This window comes from Osmerus eperlanus, chromosome 24, assembly GCF_963692335.1.
Source record: "Osmerus eperlanus chromosome 24, fOsmEpe2.1, whole genome shotgun sequence".
Lineage (NCBI taxonomy): Eukaryota > Metazoa > Chordata > Actinopteri > Osmeriformes > Osmeridae > Osmerus > Osmerus eperlanus.
The window spans coordinates 924,140-942,375 of NC_085041.1; the positions used below are offsets into that span (position 1 = coordinate 924,140).

The 18,236-nt window shown below is 50.2% G+C and overlaps 1 protein-coding gene across 4 annotated transcripts in view; it reads left to right on the forward strand.

The window, feature by feature from the left end:
* lpp (LIM domain containing preferred translocation partner in lipoma) overlaps nt 1–10,338 on the forward strand; it is a 118,878-nt gene extending 108,540 nt beyond the window's left edge. For all 4 annotated transcript variants that reach the window (XM_062450874.1, XM_062450872.1, XM_062450875.1 and 1 more), the window contains 3 exons: nt 7,583–7,761; nt 8,981–9,101; nt 9,212–10,338. In XM_062450874.1, the coding sequence (XP_062306858.1) occupies nt 7,583–7,761; nt 8,981–9,101; nt 9,212–9,340 (429 nt within the window). In that variant the 3' untranslated portion in view covers nt 9,341–10,338. The remainder of the gene's footprint in view (nt 1–7,582; nt 7,762–8,980; nt 9,102–9,211) is intronic.
* The last annotated feature ends 7,898 nt before the right edge of the window (nt 10,339–18,236 follow it).

Genomic DNA, 18,236 nt, shown 5'->3' on the forward strand with positions numbered 1-18,236 from the left:
CTGCACTTTGTCTGCTTGTGTGTCCAGAGAGAAGAGTGTCAGTGTTTCCCTCGTAGCTCCCAGCTCCACACGTGTTTGCTCCTCAACATCAATATTTAGGAACAGCTTCTGCCTGGGAGTGGTTCGGGAGACGGTTTGTTCTGCTCTGTGGTCAAGGTCCCCTCGGCAAGATCTCATGTCACAAAATTTATCATCTCGCCAATCACCCTCCCTTTGTACCCTCAGAGCAGATGATGTCCGAGCCCTTGACGGATGTCTCTCCTAGAGGGCTAGAAGGGATAGCAGGGTTAGCAGGGCTATCAGGGATAGCAGGGATAGCAGGGTTAGCAGGGCTAGCAGGGATAGCAGGGATAGCAGGGTTAGCAGGGCTAGCAGGGATAGCAGGGATAGCAGGGTTAGCAGGGCTAGCAGGGATAGCAGGGATAGCAGGGTTAGCAGGGCTAGCAGGGCTAGCAGGGCTAGCAGGGATAGCAGGGTTAGCAGGGCTAGCAGGGATAGCAGGGCTAACAGGGATAGCAAGGTTAGCAGGGCTAGCAGGGATAGAAGGGCTAGCAGGGTTAGCAGGGCTAGCAGGGTTAGCAGGCTAGCAGGGTTAGCAGGACAGCAGAGGTAGGTTGGGTACCATTCCTAAGACTTTCTTGTCAGACAGGACATGACATCAGATCTCTGGTCTGTTTCCTGGCAGCTCGTGTGTCTGGTTACAGGGTTGTACCAGGGTTGGAGGGAGGTCAGAGGTCGCTGGCAGTCGCTTTTATTCTGGTTGAACTGATCGTGCTTTGTGTCTCTAACACCCACGCAAGTCAAAGTTCAAACCTGTTTTCCACTTTGGAGCAGCGCTCAAAATAGTGGTTGCTGTTGAAGACAGGGTTGAGGTAGGATCAAGGGAGGAACATGCCGATTCATACGGTACAGGAAGGGGAGACACATGTCTGGATAGTCTCCATCCGTCCTACACCTCCCCCAGACCGTACAGGCTCATTCTGCCATGTGACCTGTCATGTGACCTGGCACAGCGCCTCTCCAAGCCTCTTCAACAGAGAATCGAGGTGATCGAGAGAAAAGAAAAAGAAAGGAGAGAGAGAAAAAATAAATCTATTCTTCACCCAGCTCCATTTAAAGTCGTTACCTCGACAACAACGAACAATTTCCTCTCGGCGGGACCTCGTCTGAGGCGAGGCCTGTTGTTTCCCCGGAGATCTGCGCCACGGCAAAACAACTCTCTCTCATCTCCCGTCGCCACGGCTGCTTTGAAGAGTCTGGGCACCGTGGCGACGAGGCACAGGGGTTAATTACACACATAGAGGGCAGAGCTGGCCGTGTCCAGGGTGCCCCCGGCCCCCGTCGCCTCTATCTGCCTCTCCTGCCAGCCAGGCGGGCATCGCCACGGCCAGGGATCTTAATCACCGGCAGGAAATCCTAATTAGTCTTAATTGGCTCGTTAAGAGCCGTCCCCTCCAGGCCCGGCTGGTAATTGAAGCAGATTCTGACGACCTGCTGGACAGAGGCTGCAGAGGCAGCAGAAGAGGCGGCAGATCCAGAGGCAGCAGAGGTAGAATCAGAGGCAGTAGAGGTAGAATCAGAGGCAGCAGGAGAGACAAAGGGATGTTGGGCTCTGATTGGTTCAGTGCTTTACACTGGTCCTTGCCTGGGAGCTCTCCGCGCAGCCGCACTGCATGCTGGGAGCTGGATGCGGCGTGAGTGGGGTTGGCAGGTACGCCCGCCCTCGTGTTGCTCCTCGTCTGAAGAGCTCTTAGCATCGCACGCCGGCTCTACGCTTTCTGCTGACTCGGACATCAAATATTCATGGCTGTCTGCATTAGCTAGCACACTTCTAATTGACTTCTGTATATTCAGACGTGATTAACTCCAGTCTAATTCCTCAAAGGAGCGAGCCAATTAGACAGCGCTTGCGTGAGGAGGATTGCTAGTTCTTAGTGTTTCTCCTGACTCTCTCCCAGACAATTATGTGTGTGTTTTTGAATGTGGGTGTGTGCATATGTGTGTGTGTGTATGTGAGTGCTAATGTAGTTTTGTTTGTGTGTGCGCGCGGGTGTGCGTGTACAGTACAATGATCAGTATTAAGAACATGGATTCACACACAGCCAAAAATACACATATACACACACACACCCAGAGACACACCCACACACACACACACACACTCTCTGGTCCAGTCACACACACCCAGAGACACACCCACACTCTCACACACACACACACTCTCTGGTCCAGTCACACACACCCAGAGACACACCCACACTCTCACACACACACACACTCTCTGGTCTCTTGCTGGTCTGGGGGAGAGGCGGCTGTCACAAGTGTTCCCTCTGGGAGCTCCTCTCCTGGTGCTTCAAGGACACTGCTTCCTGGAGAAGATATGGAAGCTACCAGGGTTAGGGCCTTAAGATACACACACTCACACCCTCTCTATCTCTCTCTCTCTCTCTCACACACACACTCTGCCTCTCTCTCTCACACACACACCCTCTCCCTCTCTCTCTCTCTCTCTCTCTCTCTCTCTCTCTCTCTCTCTAACACACACACTCTGCCTCTCTCTCTCACACACACACCCTGCCTCTCTCTCACACACACACCCTCTCCTCTCTCTCTCTCTCTCTCTCTCTCTCTCTCTCTCTCTCTCTCTCTCTCTCTCTCTCTCTCTCTCTCTCTCTCTCTGTCTCTCTCTCTCTCTCTCTCACACACACACACTCCCTCTCTCTCTCTCTCTCTCTCTCTCTCTCTCTCTCTCTCTCTCTCTCACACACTCCCTCTCTCTCTCTCTCTCTCTCTCACACACACACTCCCTCTCTCTCTCTCTCTCTCTCTCTCACACACACACTCCCTCTCTCTCTTCCTCTCTCTCACTCTCTCACACACACACCCTCTCTCTCCATCTCTCTCTCTCTCACACACACACAAACACACTCTCACTCACTCACACACTGACACTCTCTCACACACACACACACACAACCTCTCTCTCTCACACATACACAAACACTCTCACTAACACACTGACACACTCTCACTCACACACACACACTCTCCCTCTCTCACTCACTCATGCACATACACACTCACACTCTCTCTCACTCACACCCTCTCTCTCTGTCGCTCTCTCTCTCACACACACACACACACATCCCTCTGTCTCTGTGAACATGTAAACAGGCATCATTGATTGCATTAAGCCGGACCCTGGAGGGCGTACCCTTGGGGGATTTATGTAACATTGTTATGTTGTGACGATGGTGTTTTAATAACGCACTATGACAGTCAGACCCATGTTGCTGTGGCCGTGAGCGTGGCCCGTGGACCAGACTGCAGGAGCAGGCAGGCATAGAAGGAGAGAGAGCACTGGTGAATCACAGACAGACAGGCAGGCAAACAGGCAGACAGACATAGAAGGAGAGAGCACTGGTGAATCACAGACAGACAGGCAGGCAAACAGGCAGACAGACATAGAAGGAGAGAGCACTGGTGAATCACAGACAGACAGACAGACAGGCAGACAGTCAGACTGGTAGACAGACAGGCAGACTGGTAGACAGACAGGTGAGCAGGGCTGTCTCAGGTCTGTATCAGCCTCACCTGGCTGGCACGCCCACGCTACCCCGCCACGCTAGTGCTCCACTGCTGGACAGCAGAAACACAAAGAGCGTTTCCTTGGTGACGCGTCTGGAATCACCGTCGCTTCCAATACGCCAGTCCGGTTTCCAATTTCCGAGGAGATTAAGCGACTAAACTAAGAGAATCGGAGGCTATTCTGAATGATTGGCCCATTACTGTCCTCGGAGAGAGACAGTGTGTTTGCGTGACTCGGACGTGGGTCTGTCTGTCAGACAGGTGAAGCTGGTGTGTTCCACCTGGTGTGCCTCTTCAGCCTGCCCTGCCCTCGTACAGCTCAGACAGGGAGAGGAGGGTGGAGGAGAGGAGGGTGGAGGAGAGGAGGGTGGAGGAGAGGAGAGGAGGAGAGGGGAGGGGAGGAGAGGAGGAGGGGGAGGGGAGGAGAGGAGAGGAGGAGGGGGTTGGAGAGGAAAGGAGAGGAGGAGGGGAGAGGAGAGGGGGTTGGAGAGGAGGAGGGGGGAGGGGATGGGGGGAGGAGAAAGATTAGGAGGAGGCTGTAATCCCTGGATTGAATCATCTGAGCACGTTTGAGAAGCATGGTTGTTGTGCAGTGGTGAGTCAAGTAAACTTCTCAAATACTTCTCATTCTCCCTCCCTCTCCCTCCCTCCTTCGATCTCCCTCCCTCCTCTCCCTCCTCTCTCAGACAGAAGGTGTGCAGGGCGAGTGAGCTGCGTGCGTGGCCGACCCTCCACCCCCGTCCCTCGCTCTCCGTCGCTCTCTTTATCCCGGCAGACAGCTGTGTCAAATGTTGTTTGCAGTTCGGCGTCTGAACCGCGGAGGGGTGAGGGGTGGAGGGTGGAGGAGTGGAGGGGCGGAGGGATGGAGGGGCGGAGGGGCGAGGGATGGAGGAGTGGAGGGATGGAGGGGCGGAGGGGTGGAGGGATGGAGGAGTGGAGGGGCGGAGGGATGGAGGGGCGGAGGGATGGAGGGGCGGAGGGATGGAGGGGCGGAGGGTGGAGGGGTGGAGGAGTGGAGGGGTGGAGGGATGGAGGGGCGGAGGGTGGAGGGATGGAGGAGTGGAGGGGTGGAGGGATGGAGGAGTGGAGGGATGGAGGGGCGGAGGGTCGAGGGGTGGAGGGATGGAGGAGTGGAGGGGTGGAGGGAAGGAGGAGTGGAGGGGTGGAGGGATGGAGGAGTGGAGGGGTGGAGGAGTGGAGGGGTGGAGGGGAGCTGGGCGGTGTGCGCTGGGCGCTGGTGCACACAAAAAGGATATTGAAAAGAGCTGGGAGAGAAAGGCAAGGGGCCACAATTGACTTTAACGCACTCCGCTCAACCTTAGTTTACCAAGAGGCTGGATGACCTAAATTCCCTCCACCTCATCTGCCTAGATGTGTGTTTAGCCTTCTGGGCGAACACTTAGAGATGTGTACAAGGCTGAAGAAATGCTCCTGCTTGAATACATTTAAAAAGCAGAACAGATACCTGCAACATCTACAGACAGATACAGCCCTCTAGTGGACAGCTCCCTCTCTCTCTTTCTCTCTCTCACTCTGCTCTCTCTCTTTCTCCTTCTGTCTTCTCTGTCTCTTTTTCCACTACATTCTCTCTCTGGTTCGCTCCCTCTCTCCCTCGCTCTCTCTCTCCAACTCCACAGCTAGAGGTTCATGCAGATGTTTCTAAACCATCTTTAGAAGTTATTAACCGCCACAAGTCCCAGCTGTGTAAATCACCCTGCCTCCACGGCAGTCTTGTGTTTCTGCCCCACACGGCTGCTGTTGTGTTTCTGAAACAGGACAGGGTGTTTCTGTCTGTCCTGGAGCTGCTGTTGTGTTTCTGAAACAGGACAGGGTGTTTCTGTCTGTCCTGGAGCTGCTGTTGTGTTTCTGAAACAGGACAGGGTGTTTCTGTCTGTCCTGGAGCTGCTGTTGACACACACAACATGGACTTGCGTTCACCAGAAACATCGCTGTATTGTAATTTGAACAATTGAGGAATAATTTGAGGGGACATGTTTGTCGGTCTGTCAAGGAGAGCAGAAGAGGAATGTTGTGTTTAATTGCTGGTTCTAATGATCAGGAAGATGTCTGATTCAGAAGCTGATGTCTGATTCAGAAGCTCTACTTAAGCTAAACAAGCACTAGGTATTCCCTCAGGCAAGGCACTGCACAACACGCCCCTGGAAACGCAGCCTTCGTTGAAGGTGTTGACCTCTCACACACCATGGAAACATGCTACATACACACACACACTCACACACACACTCGCACAATTTCCCTTTCTAATTTTTCCTTTCTTTATAAATGTCTTTCCATTTCTGTTTCTCCCTCTCTATCTCTCTCATGTTCTTCTGCCTCTCTATCCCACTCTCTCTGTCTTTATCACTCTCTACTTTTCTATATCTGTCTTTCTCTACAATCTCTCTCTCTATCCCCCTGTCTATCTCTCTAATTTTCTCTCTGTCTTGATCTCTCTCTAATTTTCTCCCTCTCTCTTTCCCTCCCCCTCTCTCTGTCTCTCTGTGTCTAGTCAGGATGAGAGGAGGAGAGAGGGAGAGGAGGAGAGAGGGAGAGGAGGAGAGAGGCGAACCTTGAGGGCTCAGAGCAGCAAGCTCATTAAGAGCTCTATTCTGCTTCCAGGATTGAGTAGGATTGCGATATGGACATTGTTTATACACAAACGTTGCTATGGGAATAATGTTTACTTGTATTAAAGTCTTTCAGAAGCAGGAGAGTTCCTCTGCACGCATGCTTCTCGTGAAAGACGGTCTATCCAGGAGTGCTTTGAAGAAACGGCCCATTTACTCTTGCTTCTTCTCTTCTTCTTTTGTATAGTTTATTACTGCCGTGCCCCTCCAGTCATGCCTCCTCTCCCCCCCTCCTCCCAGCGACCCCAGCCGACCCTCCACGGGTCACGCAGGACACACAGGCTGATGTCAGGACGGCTTGATGTTGCAGCGTCCATGAAACGCAGCCAGTTAAACCTCCCAGCTCGACAGTATATAGACTGTAAATGTTAGAGCGTGAGTGTGTGTGTGTGTGTTTTCTCTCTGCAGCCTAACCTCACGTTGTGTGTGTGTGCGTGTTAGCTCGTGTGTGTGTGTTAGCTTTACCTCTGGCTGTGTGTGTGTGTGTGTGTGTGGGGGAGATGGGTGGAGGAGGGGTGATAGGGTTAGGGTTAGGGATAGGGTTAGGGATAGGGTTAGGGTTAGGGATAGGGTTAGGGTTAGGGAGGCTGTAGGGGGGACAGGGGGGAGACAGCACGGTGTTGCTCTGTTTGGAAAACACTGTGGCGAACCGCCACCACCACCGCCAGCCTCTAGGAAGATCTGAGCCTTGAGCTGCCAAGCATGGCTCCCTGCCGGGGGGGAGAGGACTGGCGCGGGGGGGGGGGGGGTGACATGGCTGAGAGGCAGAGATCCAGGAAATGCCTCAACTGAGTGAACCATGCTGTCCCTCCTCATACAGGCACATCAGACCCCTCCATGGATCAGACCCCCCTCCCCTCACCGCCCCCTTCCCCCGTAATTGCATTGCTGTTTGGAGAGCCAATCGTTATTTATGAAATATTGGAATAACGAATGCCGTCTCCCGGTAGATATCAGGAAGAGAGATGCCACCGATAAGTCAGTCCCCCCCCCATCTCTGCCCCTCATGTACGCCCCCGCCCCCAGGCCCTCTGCCCAGATACTGGACGCAGAAAGCCTGCAGTCATCAGAAATTGAAATATTTACAGCTCAGCTCTGGGGTTCAATGTTGGGGGGTTGAGTGAGGGGGGGGGGGGGGGGGGGGTGAGGAATGACTGTGCTTGTGTTTGAGGAAACTGCTAATCAGATCAGAGCTCAGGGGGGCATTTGAGGACAGGCTGGTGAGAGAGGGCTGGGATGGGCAGGGATGGACTGGGCTGGCCAGCTTGACATGCTGCTCAATGTTTTTGTCCAACTATACTTGCGGATATTTCTAATATCACAGTGTCCTCACCTTGCCTGTGTGTGTGTGTTTGTCCTCCTTTCAGAACACCCTAGAGGCCTGCACCATCTGCAGCAAGCCCATCATGGAGCGCATCCTGCGGGCCACAGGGAAGGCCTACCACCCCCACTGCTTCACCTGCGTGGTGTGCCAGCGCAGCCTGGACGGCATCCCCTTCACCGTGGACGCTGCCAACCACATCCACTGCATAGAGGACTTCCACAAGTGAGCCGGCCAGGAACACCGGGAGTAGCAGTAGCACAGCTAGTACAGCATTAGTAGTACATTGAGTAAAGTATTGTTTAGTAGTATTAGTAAGAGATGTAGTATAAGTAGGACATGAAAAAACTAGAAACCTTAGTGTTTTGTGTGGAAACAAAGGTTTCAAAAGGTTTAAGAAATATTTACAAAAAAAAAAGGTTATAAAGGTTGAAGAAATATTTTCGAAATTTTGGAAAAAAAAGTTTTTGGCTTCTCTGTTCTCCCCTTCACTCTCCTCTCTCCCCTCTCCTCTCTCCTCTCTCCCCTCTCCTCTCTCCCCTCTCCTCTCCTCTCTCCTCTCTCCTCTCCTCTCTCCTCTCCTCTCTCCTCTCCTCTCTCCCCTCACCTCTCTCCTCTCCTCTCTCCTCTCCTCTCTCCTCTCCCCTCTCCTCTCCTCTCTCCTCTCTCCTCTCCTCTCTCCTCTCCTCTCTCCCCTCACCTCTCTCCTCTCTCCTCTCCTCTCTCCCCTCTCTCCTCTCCTCTCTCCCCTCTCATCTCTCCTCTCTCTCCTCTCTCCCCTCTCATCTCTCCTCTCTCTCCTCTCTCCCCTCTCATCTTCTCTCCTCTCCTAAAGGGTGTGTGTACTTTTGCCATCTCAACAGCAGGGTAGCAGTAGTGTAGAAAGCTGTAACTCTCATGACGAGGAAAACCTCAACAAAGCAGCCTTTGTATCTCGAGGAACAGCTTCTCGTTCCCCTCACCTGCCTGGCGGTGGACTCCAAAACCAACACGCCAACTCACTTCCTGATTCTCAGCCAATGGCAGCGAGGAGGTCGAGGAGGAAGTGGTGCGGTGGAGCTCAGCTCTCGTCACCTGATACGAGATGAAACCTGATCTCACTTCCTGTGAGAGCACGTTGTTAGAGATACCTGTTCCTCCTCTCAGGACAGCTTTCTCTGTCAGACTTCTAGAAGCTGAGAGTGAGACAGCCTTTAGGATCACATCTAGGATCTTAAACATCTAGGATGCTACACTTAAACATCTAGGATCTTAAACATCTTAGACATGAACCTGTAGGATGTTAGAGTATGAACTTCAGTGTGGCGTGACCTCAAAAGCCTTACAAGACTTTGTAGGAACCTTCCAGTGAGGGTTATATGAATCACAGCCAGGGGCTAGATGGTGGGTGAGGTGTTGTGTCTGTGTGAGGGAGTGATGCGTTTCCTGTTTCCTGTCTCCACAGGAAGTTCGCCCCGCGCTGCTGTGTGTGCTCTGGACCCATCATGCCCGCCCCCGGCCAGGAGGAGACCGTCCGCATCGTGGCGCTCGACCGAGACTTCCACGTGCAGTGCTACCGCTGCGAGGTGTGTGTGTGTGTGTGTGTGTGGGGGGGGAGGGGGTTGTGTTTGTTAGCTTCTGTATGAGTGTGGGTTTGTAAGAACCTGTAGTGATAGTGTGTGTGTGTGTGCTGCAGGACTGCGGGGGCCTGCTGTCGGAGGGGGATAACCAGGGCTGTTACCCGCTGGACGGACACGTTCTCTGCAAGAATTGCAACACCAGCCGAATCCAGGCTCTGACCGCCAAGGCCACCACTGACCTCTGAACCCTGACACCCTCCTGACCTCTGCTGCTCTGCCCTCAGGCTTCCCCCTCCCTCTGTCTCTCCCTCTCTCCCCTCTCTCTCTCTCCCCTCTCTGTCTCCCTCCATCTCTCCCCCTCTTTCCCTCTCTCTCCCTCTCACAGTCTCTGTCTCTAACTCCCCCATCTCTCTTTCCATCCTTGTCTCTCTCTCTCTCTCTCTCTCTCAGTCTCTTCCCCCACCTCTCGTTCCTATCTCTCACTGACTGTCTCTCTCTCTCTCTCTCTCTCTCTCTGTTCTCTCTCTCCCTTGTAACCTGCATGCACACTAGGCGTGTCTCACAGGCGCTGTGATCCAGGCAGGGTCTTCAGCTCGCCCAGCACTGACCAGGCTCACTATATCTGTTGATGTTTCTGTGTTCTTGTGAAGACACCCCACTTTCAGAACGGTTGTCTGATGGCACCTCCTGTTCTGTCATTGAACCCCCCGTAGACCAGACAGACAGACAGCTAAACCAGACAGCTTCACAATCTCCTTTTGGTGTATCAGGTAGACCGGTATGTCAGACAAACAGGTGTCAGTCAGACAGGTTAGAAGGGTGCCTCCATCTGCCTCGTACACAGCTTATAATGCCATATAACACTATGAAAACGCTATTATTGCTTGTCCGTGATACATTTTTTGTCAGTATAAATACAAATAAATGCACAGACACACTGCCAAGCACACACACACACAGTCTAAACGACATGCTACCAGCCTGGCTGGTCTTAGTCATGCTCTGTTTCATGGTCCTCTGGCGTGAGGTGTTGGCCGACACACAGCAGCCAGTCATAGATCACCTTCTCAGTAAACATTAGCTGACACAGCGCTCCCAGTTCCTCTGCTGCTCTGGGCTGCTGCTCTGGGCTGCTGCTCTGGGCTGCTGCTCTGGGCTGCTGCTCTGGGCTGCTTCTCTGGGCTGCTTCTCTGGGCTGCTGCTCTGGGCTGCTGCTCTGGGCTGCTTCTCTGGGCTGCTGCTCTGGGCTGCTGCTCTGGGCTGCTTCTCTGGGCTGCTGCTCTGGGCTGCTTCTCTGGGCTGCTGCTCTGGGCTGCTTCTCTGGGCTGCTGCTCTGGGCTGCTTCTCTGGGCTGCTGCTCTGGGCTGCTGCTCTGGGCTGCTTCTCTGGGCTGCTTCTCTGGGCTGCTGCTCTGTACAGCTGAGACACCTCGGATGCAAAGCAGGTTTTTTACACACACTGAAGTGGCTTTTCAGAGGTTTGTAATGTGAATCATCAAAGAGTTTAAGGTGTGTACGCACCTGCTCATGCAAGGTGTGTTTCCAGCTACACACCTGTACTGTCACACCTGCTCATGCAAGCATTCCAACGTTATTGTGCATGGCCTTTGAAGTGGCCAATGTTAGGACCAGGAAATAATAGGAGAAGGAAATGGTTAGGACAAGGATGGTACAGGGATAGGACAGGGTTAGGACAGGGATAGGTTAGGACAATGGTACAGGGATAGTACAGGGTTAGGACAGGGTCTGGTTAGGACAGGGATAGTACAGGAATAGTACAAGGTTAGGACAGGGTTAGGTTAGGACAGGGATAGGACAATAATAGGATGATGACAGGACTCCACAGTGTGTCCTGTAGGCAGCTGTTCAGATCTATGCTGGACCTCAACATTCCCCCAGCCCTCAGGAGCCACACACCTCTCACACACCTCCACACACCTCTCACACACCTCCACACACCTCCACACACCTCTCACACACCTCTCACACACCTCCACACACCTCCACACACCTCCACACACCTCCACACACCTCTCACACACCTCCACACACCTCCACACACCTCTCACACACCTCCACACACCTCCACACACCTCTCACACACCTCCACACACCTCCACACACCTCCACACACCTCCACACACCTCTCACACACCTCCACACACCTCCACACACCTCCACACACCTCTCACACACCTCCTCACACACCTCACACACACCTCTCACACACCTCCTCACACACCTCTCACAGACCTCTCACACACCTCACACACACCTCCACACACACCTCTCACGGACCTCTCACACACCTCCACACACCTCTCACACACCTCTCACACACCTCTCACACACCTCCTCACACACCTCACACACACCTCTCACACACCTCCACACACCTCTCACACACCTCCACACACCTCTCACACACCTCCTCACACACCTCACACACACCTCTCACAGACCTCTCACACACCTCACACACACCTCCACACACACCTCTCACAGACCTCTCACACACCTCACACACACCTCCACACACACCTCTCACAGACCTCTCACACACCTCACACACACTTTATGAATCTCCTTTCTCCTCGCCCCCTCAGTCAGAAATGCTGCAGGTTTCACTGAGTGAAGACAATCAATCGAGTCATTCAGTAAGATTAATATTTCATAAATTTGTCAAATGAGCCAATAAAAGTCATAGGCTCAAGGCTACGTTGGTACAAACTAGATTTTTTTTTGAGGGGGGGGGACGACAACTACCATATTAAGAAGAACTCTAGAACATAACTATAAACTTATTCATTGGTGTTGTAAAATCTGAGAGTTAAAATGCATAATCATGATCTGTTTCATGTGTTTTTCTGATGATTTAATATCTCTTGATGTATCACTTTTGCTTTTATCAGTGAATAGTGCCTTATTAGCTGTACTGTAAACAATCGTTTATGGCTAGATTTCAGAATCGATTAAGGAAATGATGAACATCAGTATGCAATTTTTTATAATAGATTGCCATTGACACTTTATTGATTTAGATATGCAAAAATGTTACTATTAAGGAAAATATTTAAACTGTACAGATTCAAACATTCTTTTTTTTTTTTTCATGAATACCTTTTGTCAAAGCAGTTATCCTACTGTGGCTTATCATACTATGGGTCTGTGTATGTGAATCAGTACGTGGTCATATTTAGATCTTCTGTGTTGACTTGTCTGGTCTGATGATGTGCCTGTCATGTTCAGTCAACAAGGAAGGAGGAGGGTTCATTCTCTCTGTGGTACTAAGGAGCACCGAGGCCAGACAGCCTCTAATGTGGGATCCCTAAACGTGTTTACTCTGAACGACCTTCCAGAGAGAGGCTGGGCCACAGCCTCCACTGTGGTGAAACCCTTGTCATAGTGAGAGCTTTGATGTTGTCAGAACTTTCCAATGATAAAAAAAAATCTACATTTCACAACACTTTGTTTTGAGTTAGAAAAGCCCGTTACGATCTGGGGAACTCTCCGAAAGGCTGACGTTTCTTGTTGTGTGTGAAACCCACGGGTGTTAAGAGAGAACGTGTTGTTCCATTGTCTGACAATGTACCTTGTGTGGGCAGACGAGCCGGTGCAGCATTGTGATCCAGTCTGCCTGTCTGCTGTTAGCCAGGAGTTTCCTGAGGGAGATAAATCCATGTTTATTGTGTGGTTAAAGACAGTACACTGCCACACAGAGAGACATGTAATACCTAGAACCAGATAGTAATCCTCTTTGGGGAGGATTGCTCATCTGTTCAACACTATCGCCCCTCCTGCCATTCTTATAGAGGCAGCGCACTCCTCACTAACAGATAACAGTTATGGAAGTTGTATTGTCATCCAGATCTAATCTTCACCCACACGTGTTAAGTGTCTTAGATAACCGGAGGCCTCCGTGACCTGCTCTGTCTCACAGTGGAGTTAACACATGTTAACATTCCAGCTGTTACACCCTGATTCTCACCAGTACTGATTCATTCACTGGCTTTACCAAAGTGGACAGAAATCGTTGGACCCCCTGGAAGAGGCTCCCCTGTACCCCCGTGTATGAAGTATCTATCTAGTACGTCTTGTGAAACCTAACACGGGAAGTTCAAACATCCCATAATGTCATTCCGTACGAGAACAGAAACTCTGTTTAGCCACTCAGAAGTGATGTAACAAAAACACGATCGCTGTATGAAATGCAACGCCACAGCTCATTGGCTGCTCACCACGCCTTCTCACGGCCCCCGGTTTTCTCTGGCAGGAGGTATACGACTGTTCATGTTTCTCTTTATCAATAAAAGCTTTGCAACAGCACGTTTTTTCTGTGTGATTGTTTACATAGTATTGACCATCTTCTCGTCTCAGCCAAGATACGCAGACTGTGTTGGAGGTTCTGAGGTTTGAATGGGTTTGTTGTCTTCAGTTTGAATCACCACTGTACAAAGACAGTAAGAGTCTGTTTTCACAGGAAGGTCTGTCTCTCTGGAGGCCTCTTCCCTCTGACTGGTGTACTAGACGAGGCCTCTGGTCTGCTGTGTTAACACTGACCGTGTTAACGCTGGCAGCTCTCCCTGTTAATGAGCTTCTCTGCTTAACTCCCCCTGGCAGGATGACGACAGCTTTTTACCTGCTCACAATCTCCTACCTGTCTCACCTACCCTACCTGTCTCTCACCTACGCTACCTGTCTCTCACCTACGCTACCTGTCTCTCACTTGCCCTACTCGCCCACCCCCCCCCCCCCCCCACTGCTCCCCATGTGACCCCTGTGGTGTTCATTTCAGCAGCTTGTACATTCAGAGTGTTTATTCATCCGAGGTCTGAGACGGCCTCATCTCAGTGACGCACGGCAGCCAGCCAGAGTTCAGCTCCCGTGTGGACGGGGCTCTCAGCTGGGAGGTATGTGCACTGCTGGAATGAGGTTGATGGAGTTGTTGGAATAATTTAAGGGTCTCCTGAAAGTCCATTTTTACTGTCGCCTTCCAAGACTCGCTTGATTTAATCCTTTCCATTTGTCATCGCCTGTGCTCTTCAGCTTAGCAGTAAGTCACTGCCATTTTATATCCCCTCTGCAGATTGCTAAATTGAAAGAGCAATCCTAAATGTAAAAGAGGGTGAAGTGATGCCGCTAGATAAAACGTATGTATAATTGAATCAAATTAATTAAGAGACAGAACAGGCCTGACCCACATGTTTACTCTTCAGATGAGGAAGACTGGACTGTGTTTGTAGACATTAGAATTCATTTCTACAAACATCTAGGTTCATGTTCTCTGTAACTCTGTTATAATCAATAATGACAACCAGTCTTCTGGAACTTTCTTCTACCTTCAGGCTGTGTTGCAATAAAACTGTCTGATAAATAATAATATCATTTTTTCCAAAACAACATACAGGGAGATAGGAACCTGGAAACTCTTGATCAGTAGTCAAATGCTCTAACCACTGAGCTATCTGATTAGACCCTACTTCAATGTTGTTCAAGCATTCCCATAAACGTACCAACCAGCTCTGAGTCAACTCTCTTGCTAATGTAGTGAGTGTGAGAATGTTGTTGCCCTTCCAGCAAGTCTGCCTTCGTGGCCCCATTCAGCCAGCCAGCTGTGCCCAAAGCAGATCACATCTTTAACAGATTTACTATTACATTATTGGAAAATGTTGTGACTCCACATGTAACTTTACCACTGGGAACTGTAAAACCCAGAGCTCTCGCAATTTTCAATTTGGTGTTTGGGAAAGCTGCCTTCTTATGTGCCTCTGTGTCTGAGTGTGTGTGTGTGTGTGTGTGTGTGTGTGTGTGTGTTTTCCCCTCCAGCAGTTCAGCCGAGGACTTGCTTTACTGCGCATAAATCTGCTGTTTACAAACAAATTGATGAGTGATGGCCCTGGCGGCCTGCACGATGCACCTTCCAATTTCTTCCTCTGAATTTACAAATTCCAGTGTAAAGACTCCGGGGGCTTGCTTGGCATTTGTGAATGCCTCGTCCTAATACTCCGAATTACGACCTAAATTATTTACCACGAAGCGCATGAGCAACGAGGTAGCGGAATGTTGCCGCTATCACGAGTAATACTATGCGCGTCCCCGCGCTCCATTTTAAATGAAGCTGTCATACGGTCATATTTACATAACATTACAATGTGGGTCGCTGTTGCAGTGCTCCGAGCTAACGGCGATAACGGCTATGAAGTGAAGCCTCACTTCGCATTCGCATCTAGAGCATTGATTTTTTGCGCGTCCCTGCGTCCTCCGAGGGTAGTGATGTAAGCAGTTAGTCAGAGTTGCCTAGATAGAAACTGAAAAGTGGGGAGAGCGGAAGTCTAACCTCCAGTTGTTTTCGGTTCCTAGTGAATAACACGGATACACTGTCCTTCCACGTCATTCAGCATCAGCGATGTTGGGAATGATTCATTTGCTGTCCCGGAATGATGGGCTTTTCTCTACAGTAATTCAGAGCATTGGATCCTAGACCCATGTTCCTGCCTTCGCATGTCAAACACGCGGGGAGTCAAGTGGCTTGGCTTACATGAAAGCCACATGCACCATTTCATGTCTCTAAATGCCTGGATAACAAGCTAATGTATCATTAATGATTACAGGACCGCCGTTGAGTAGCAGTCTTGTCCTGGGGCCGGGCTAAGTGTAATCTACTGTACGAGTTTTCCCCAAGCGGCAGCCGGGGTCAGCCGTGGGCTCGCGTGGATGCTGAGGTTGGTGTCGGCGCGGAGCTGCGAGGGGGCATGCTTGTTTTGGGTAGCATGCAAAGAGACTCAAGGAAATGTCACAACACGGAAGCAGAGACGGAAGATTCCTGTCAGAGGCGCTCAGGATCACGCGCCGCCCGGGGTGATGAGTCACATCCGCCACCGTCAGCCTCCCCGCGCGCGCCGGGCCGATGCAGACAGGAAACGGCGCTTCTCCAGCTCGCTTTCGACCTATCAACAACCTCTGCTCACAACACTGACATTCAGGCGGAGAAGAATTATTTATCAATACAAATAAAAAAATATTTTAAAACTCGAGAAATACACTGATGTGTTTTTTTTAATAATGTGTTTTGCAAGGACTCTCCACCTGACAGTCACAGTTCATAAAATGAAAGATTAAAGTGCTAACGAAAGAAACGTCAAACCTTAGGCTATCCAATAGCGATTACGATTAGTTGATCAGAAAACGATGGTGAGGGATGATGGTGTTTATTCTGACTGACTGACAGGGTTGTGTTGTCCAGGCTGCAGGGTAGGCCTACAGCAGAGTCATGCTGAATCACGTTGACCTTCTAGGACAGACACGGACTGTGGTATACTCCACCACACAACGTTTCAATGAGCTCTTAAGCAACAGCCTGTGCTGTGTGTTATGGAACCGTTCGGTACTACCCCTACGATTAAATAAAAACCCGTGATATAGCAATATAGCCATATAGCAAGCTAGTTTGGAATACCGAACTGGACCCACTTTTGCATCCCTAATCTCTAACCAATAGTCACACTATTCAGAGCACCATTGACCTTGAACACTTAGTATAGCCACTTCTACAACTGACAGACGAGGTTATTAATAGGCTAAATTAATGTTAATTGTTTTAATATTGGCATGCGAGTGTGTGTGTGAGAGCGAGTTTAACTGAAAACAGGGCCAAGGGCTTGTCTCTGCTCCTTCAGGAAGTCTATCTCTCAAATCAATAATGAAACACTCGAGTGTCTTCCAAAAACAACGTCCTAACTTGCTTGCTTACTGTAAGCCAAGGAACCGCTGAAGTGTGCGCCATTCAGTAGGGCCTATAATAACCAGACTATATTTTCCTGAAAGCTGCCGTTTTCACTCAATCCACTCGCCTCTGTCATTCATTCGCGTCCTTGTCTAAAGAAGGTTTCCCTGTTCAATGTCAGTTAGAACACCTCCTCATGAAACGTAAACTACACTTAGGCCTATGTCTAACTGTCAAACCCACTGCCGAACCTTAAAGTTAGTAAGCGTGTTGGCTGATTTATATGCAATGGAGCGCCGGCTGTCAGATCAGGCTAAAGCCACTGTCTTTACCAGTAGGTGCGTCTCATGAGCTGCAGGGAGACAAGGGGAGGTAAGGCGGTTCTCATGGTTTAACGCGGCCCTCTGAGCCGTCACCTCGTGACCTCGGTGCAGGGAGGGGATCACCATAGGGTTGAATACAAACTTCAGGGTCTTGCTGGGAACTCGCTCTTTTCTCACACTGATGAGGAGATCCCGCTGATTGTGAGGAGGACGTGTCTGGGATGAATATCCTGTGTGCCGTTACCGGATGGTGTCATAGGCTATACTAGGCCTAACCAGAGAATGTCTAATATAGACAAACAGGCTCTGGCCTAACTGATTTACTGTATACCCCCCCCCCCCCCCCCAAAAAAAAAAAAAACTTACTGTATACCCACTAAAAAACATAAATCTCATAAGAGATAGTCGGAAAGCCTTGTTCAAATGTTATTTCCCAGTGATTCATTGTGTGTGATTGGTTTTTGAACGCGGAGAGCAGTTAAGCTAACATCATCCTATCACAAGCGGTACTGTATCAAGCTTGTCTTTCCCGCCGGCGCCTTGTAATCCAGTCCCTGATCTCTGTTGACAGTAGTTTCATCACACAATGTTAGTTATCATCTAGCTACCAGTACCTAATCTGTTTCACAAATTGGTAGTAAAGCGAAAAACACAAAGCGTACAGTTTTACTTTAAGCGCAGAAGAGGCTCTGACAACGATATCAACACACAGCTAGCTAGCTGCTGAACCAAACCAACAACAATGGCTTTGCTCAAAACAGCCTATCTAGCTAGACAACAAGGCTAATTAGTTAGCACAGTGAGTCAGCTAACGTTACCTAGTTAGTTAACAGTTGTGAGCTATGGTATCAGTGATGGGTCGTTCGCGAACGATCCGGCTCTAAGAGCCGGCTCTTGAAGGTGAACGTCGGGAGCTGGCTCGCATATCTGAAGAGCCGACTCTATTTTTAATAGATTAATACAGCCTATAAAAACTAAATTATTATGAAATAATGAATTTTAATTGTATTTAAAATAATTGACTAATTCAAAGAACAACAAAAAAATACTTGTAGGCTTAAAGGCGCACACGATCATCCTCACATTCTGTTCCTGT